The following is a 5,112-nucleotide window of genomic DNA, read 5'->3' as shown; positions in this document are numbered from 1 at the left end:
TTTTCATACGATGGATAGGGGATGAAAATACTAATTAAATGGGAGGCATTTTCATCTAAATATTTGCTTAAATCCATGGACCAAAATGAAGGCAACATGATACAAGTCAAGAAAAGTTAATTCGAGATGCAAAATATTTTAGAATATAAATAAATAAAAAAAGAATACTAAAATAATTACATGATTATATTTTATAAAATAAAACAACAAACAAATTTCTACTAATAAAATCCAAATTTTAAAGAATTAGACTAAATCCGAATTAAGATTTCATTTGGAATAAATTTCTTATTGTTTTCTAAATCAATTTTTTGATAAAAAAATTTTTTGAACTGGAAGTTTTTTATTAAAAAAATAATTTGAAAAGCAGTAAGAAAGTTGTATCTAATGAAGCCTAAATCTTACTCAGGAGTAGCAACCAATCAACTCTAAATCCCCGATATTAGATCAAGTGAAATGAATTATGGAATAGGGGATGATAATACTAATTAAATATGTGACATTTTCATCAAATTATTTGTTTAAATCCTTTATACCCATGATGTAATAATAAAGGTAATCGTAAGGACTTAAAAATTGGGAATTGCGACAAAAATGAGAAAAGTAGAGCTCGTAGCATGGAGGATCAAAGAAAAGCAAAAGAAAAAGCAGAGTGAAAGGGAAGAAAAAAACAGGAAGTTAATTAAGTAATAGAAACAAATAAACAGTTGAGACCATAGGCAAGTAAACATATATAAATACAGGCATAGGATCCCTCTAGGTAAGCAGTCAAATTCACCTGTGAGGAAAAAAAAATGGAGCTCTTACAGATAATCAACAAAATATCAAAACATCAGGTCGAAATACGATCAACATTCTAAAATTTTGGTGAAAATCGTTCGAACCGATGCCGAAAATCAGTTGGCTTTCTCGAGTAAAGAAGAATAAAAGAAGAACATAAGAAATAACACAAATGACGATGCATAAGAAGAAGGAAAGCAGAGCAGTTCTGTAAGCCAAGATAGTCTAACCCAATAATCCCCCCAAAAAAAAGTGAGGCAAGCTTTGAAAATTTCATTCCACTGAGATGGACGAGTTTTTTTTAGGAGAAACTATCAATATAAACCAACCACAGAAAAAAAGCACTTTTTTATAAGGATAGAGAATAGAAAATAGCTGCAGTGGTTTGCTTGAGCCTACAAGTGAACATAAGAAGACCAGTACCGTTCATCGGTCTGATCACAGACTAGAAAGGAGGTGTTGCTGATCTTGAGCTCAACGCAGATGATAAGCGGTTCGTCCTGCTCGGCTTTGCGCTTGGGATGATTCAAGCGAATATGTTCCTAGGCGCCAAAAGCGGCCTTATAGAACTTCACCGCTTCATTCGCCTTCGATCCTGGAAGCATCAGCTGTGCCTTGAAAGGTGCTAAGTGTAAGCGAACAGCCTATGCACCTTGTATTTACGGCTTTGCCCTCCGTCTTTCTATATATATATTCATGTATAGCATAATGAGTCTCAGTTTTATATTTTCTCTCAATACAATTTACTCTGTTTTCCTTCCTTGTTCTCATTCTTCTTTTCTTCCTATGTTATGTTCTTTCATGGTATCAGAGCACGTATGGAGGATCAAGAATCAACAAACAACCACCCTCCCTCCCTCTCGGTCCTCTCCGGCAACTCCTCCACCGACCTCGTCATACTGGCGCCCCTCAAATTCTTTATCTCCAACATCAAGAACCTCATACCCCACGCCCTCACCACTGACAATTATGCCATATGGTGCATTCAAACTCTTCAACAGTTCTCCGTCAATGGGTATGCTGGACACCTCAACGGCTCAACTCTTCCTCCCTCCGATGAACTGTCACAAGAATACCAAAAATGGCAACTCGTGGACAACAATCTGCTCTCAGCCTTGTTCTCCACCATCTCACCATCCATACTCCCCTACGTGATCACCTCCACCACCGCCCACGAGGTATGGCACATTCTTGAACGTCAGCTACAGCCCACATGTCGTTCTCGAGTTTTTCAACTCAAGAATGAACTGTACCATCTTCAAATAAAAAATCTTACCATGCAACAATACCTTACGCAAATTAAATCTATCGTCGACAACATTGCCGCTTCCGGCTCCAAGGTTGACGCAGAGGACATCATCCTTCACATCTTAAATGGCCTACCGCCCTCCTAAAATCCATTCAAAATGGCCATACGCACATCCCTCCTTCCTATCAATCTAGACACGCTCTACTCTCTCCTATGCAGTGAGGAAATTAATCTTAACCAAGAAATGGCCAAAGAATCCATGACCAGCTCCGGCGCAACTGCTCTTAACACCTCCAATTACAATTCAAATCGTGGAAGGATTCAGAATTTTTTTTTTCAAGAACAAGAATTCCTCTACTGGCCAGCCTCCGCAAGAAGCAACTCCGGGAACACAATTTTCTACAAATTCTACTCGACCCACATGCCAAATTTGTGGCAAGGTAGGTCACATTGCCATCAACTGTTGGCATAGGTGCAACCTCAAATATGCACCCACAAATCCTAGATCGCAGTCAGCACTTCTTGCTCAGCCCAACCCCGTCGATTCTCAAGAATGGATCCTTGACACTGGCGCTTCAACCCACCTAACTCCGGACGTTAACAACATTCAGTACCTCAACCCATACCACGGCCCCGACAGCGTCTTGATCGCAAATGGATCAACTCTTCCTATTCAGCACACTGGTTAGGGCCTTCTTCCTCTACCCGACACCCCTCATAAGCTTCATTTAAACAAATGACTTCATGTTCCTACCATAGCTCATAATCTCCTATCTGTCTCAAAATTAACTGCTGACAATCCAATTTCTATAAGTTTTGACGCTAATGATTTCGAACTTAAGGACACTCAGGAACATCATCATCTTCTTCGTGGAAGTCTTCGTAACTACCTATACCACATTCGGACTTCCACGGACACTCCTCACATGGCTCATCATGCAACTCTCCCCACGACTCAACTTTGGCATGCCAGATTAGGCCATCCGCACCATCGTCTATTTTCTACTTTAGCTAAACACATATCAGATGTCCAACACAATTCTCATTCATTCTTGTGCAAATCCTGTAACCTGGCAAAGAGCCAGAAAATGCCATTTAATAAAAACGAATATGTTTCTTCTTTACCATTCGATCTTATTCACTCCGATGTGTGGGGACTCGCTTCTATCCCTTCTCTGGCAAGTTTTTGATACTATGTGGTTTTTGTAGATGATTATACTAGATTTACCTGGCTTTATCTAATGCATACCAAGCAAGAAACTTTTTCAAAATTTAAATCACTTTGTCAAATTATAAAGACTCAATTCCATACCACACCTAAAATTTTTCGTTTCGATGGTGGCGGTGAATACACAAGCACAAAATTCAATTCTTTCTTGAAAGAACATGGAATTCGTCGTCAACTTAGCTGCCCGCACACCCCCGAACAGAACGGCTTATCAGAATGAAAACACAGACATCTGCTCAACATCATCCGCACCCTTCTTCATGCCTCCACCCTGCTTAGCAAGTTTTGGGCAGAAGCTCTCTCTACCACAAACTACTTAATCAACCGACTTCCCTCCACATCCATTCAACTCCAAACACCTTACCAATGTCTACATCGCCAATTCCCAAAATATAACCACCTCCGCACTTTCGGCTGTTTATGCTTCCTTTGGCTACAACCGTATGCTGACTACAAACTATCTCCGTGGTCAAGGGAATGCATTTTCATAGGATACTCCTCCGTTCGCAAAGGCTACAAGTGTTACGACCTCTCTACCAACAAGACTTACATTTCCCGTCATGTCATTTTTTATGAACGCAAATTTCTTTATCAAGAACACAATCCCACGTCTACTTCAATTCAGACCACAAATTCAAAATCCACTTCACCACTTCTACTTGTCCCGACTTCAGCTACCAGGACAACACCAACTACTCCCTTTCATCATCCAAACAACATGTCTCATCCCAATACTACCTCTGGAACGCATGATGAAACCATAGGTTCATCTTCAACTCAAGTACCTGCTTTCCCGATCGAACTCTCCCCACCACCTCAATCCTGTCCTTCTCACCATATGCAAACTCGTCTAAAGTTTGGAATCTCCAAGCCTAAAAGAATTCTATCTCTTGTCAGTCACATCCCCTCTTCCTCCACACCAATAACATATAATCAAGCAGTTAAGTTTGATCACTAGCAGCAAGCTATGGTTGCTGAAATTCAAGCTCTTCAGAAACAAGGAACTTGGACTCTTGTTCCATCACCTCCTAAAACACCTATCCTAGGGTGCAAATGGACCTTTAAAACAAAACTTCATCCGAACAGACAGATAGACTGCCATAAAGATCATATGGTTGCTTTGGGATACGATCAAAAGCTCGGGATTAACTACAATGAAACCTTTAGTCCGGTCGCCAAAATGACGGCCATTTGCATTCTTCTAACGATTGCTCTCAATCGGAACTCGAAAACACTTCAACTAGATGTCTCAAATGCTTTTTTGCACGGAGATTTATCTGACGACATTTACATGCGCCAACCAACTTGTAACATCAAAATCTGCTCCAGGATCGTCCGGGCCGATCTGGATCGTCCCAGAACGATCAGTGCAATTCTATTTCAATTTTCTGTCCAGAAGTTATAGGAAAATTTCCTGTATGGATCGTCCAGGCCGATCTGGGATCGTCCTGGGACGATCAGTGTATGGCAAAAGTCAGAGAGCAAATCGTCCTGGAAATTAATTATCATCATGAGAAATCGTCCCAGGCCGATTCAGTTTTGTTCAGATCGTCCAGGATGATCGTGCGATCGGCCGGGCCGATCTGTGTATTTTAAAGCTGAAATTAGTCATTTGAAGAGAGAGAAAATCATAAAATATCTCAAAATTCAGCTGAGGATAGAGAAAGTCGAGGGCTAAATTGGAAAAGTTGATTTTCGGGCGACGCCGGGCCGTTTTCGTTTGACGAGATTGTTCGAGAAAGTGTTGTACGCAAGGTATGACACATTCCGCCTTTCTCAATTTTCAGAACGGTGCAATTTGAACGACTTTTATGTCCGGATTTTGTTTTTGTTAACGAATTTCGTCCGTATTTTC

The 5,112-nt window shown here is 40.4% G+C and overlaps 1 protein-coding gene across 1 annotated transcript in view; it reads left to right on the top strand.

Moving 5' to 3' along the window:
• Positions 1-2,273: 2,273 nt before the first annotated feature.
• LOC110091851 (uncharacterized mitochondrial protein AtMg00810-like) overlaps positions 2,274-5,112 on the top strand; it is a 7,893-nt gene continuing 5,054 nt past the window's right edge. Inside the window, exon 1 of the mRNA XM_020816103.1 lies at positions 2,274-2,469. Within this exon, the coding sequence (XP_020671762.1) occupies positions 2,274-2,469 (196 nt within the window). The remainder of the gene's footprint in view (positions 2,470-5,112) is intronic.

Source organism: Dendrobium catenatum, unplaced genomic scaffold, assembly GCF_001605985.2.
Source record: "Dendrobium catenatum unplaced genomic scaffold, ASM160598v2 fragScaff_scaffold_611, whole genome shotgun sequence".
Lineage (NCBI taxonomy): Eukaryota > Viridiplantae > Streptophyta > Magnoliopsida > Asparagales > Orchidaceae > Dendrobium > Dendrobium catenatum.
The sequence above is the reverse complement of the archived record's forward strand: the minus strand, read 5'-3'. Positions and strand labels throughout refer to the sequence as shown.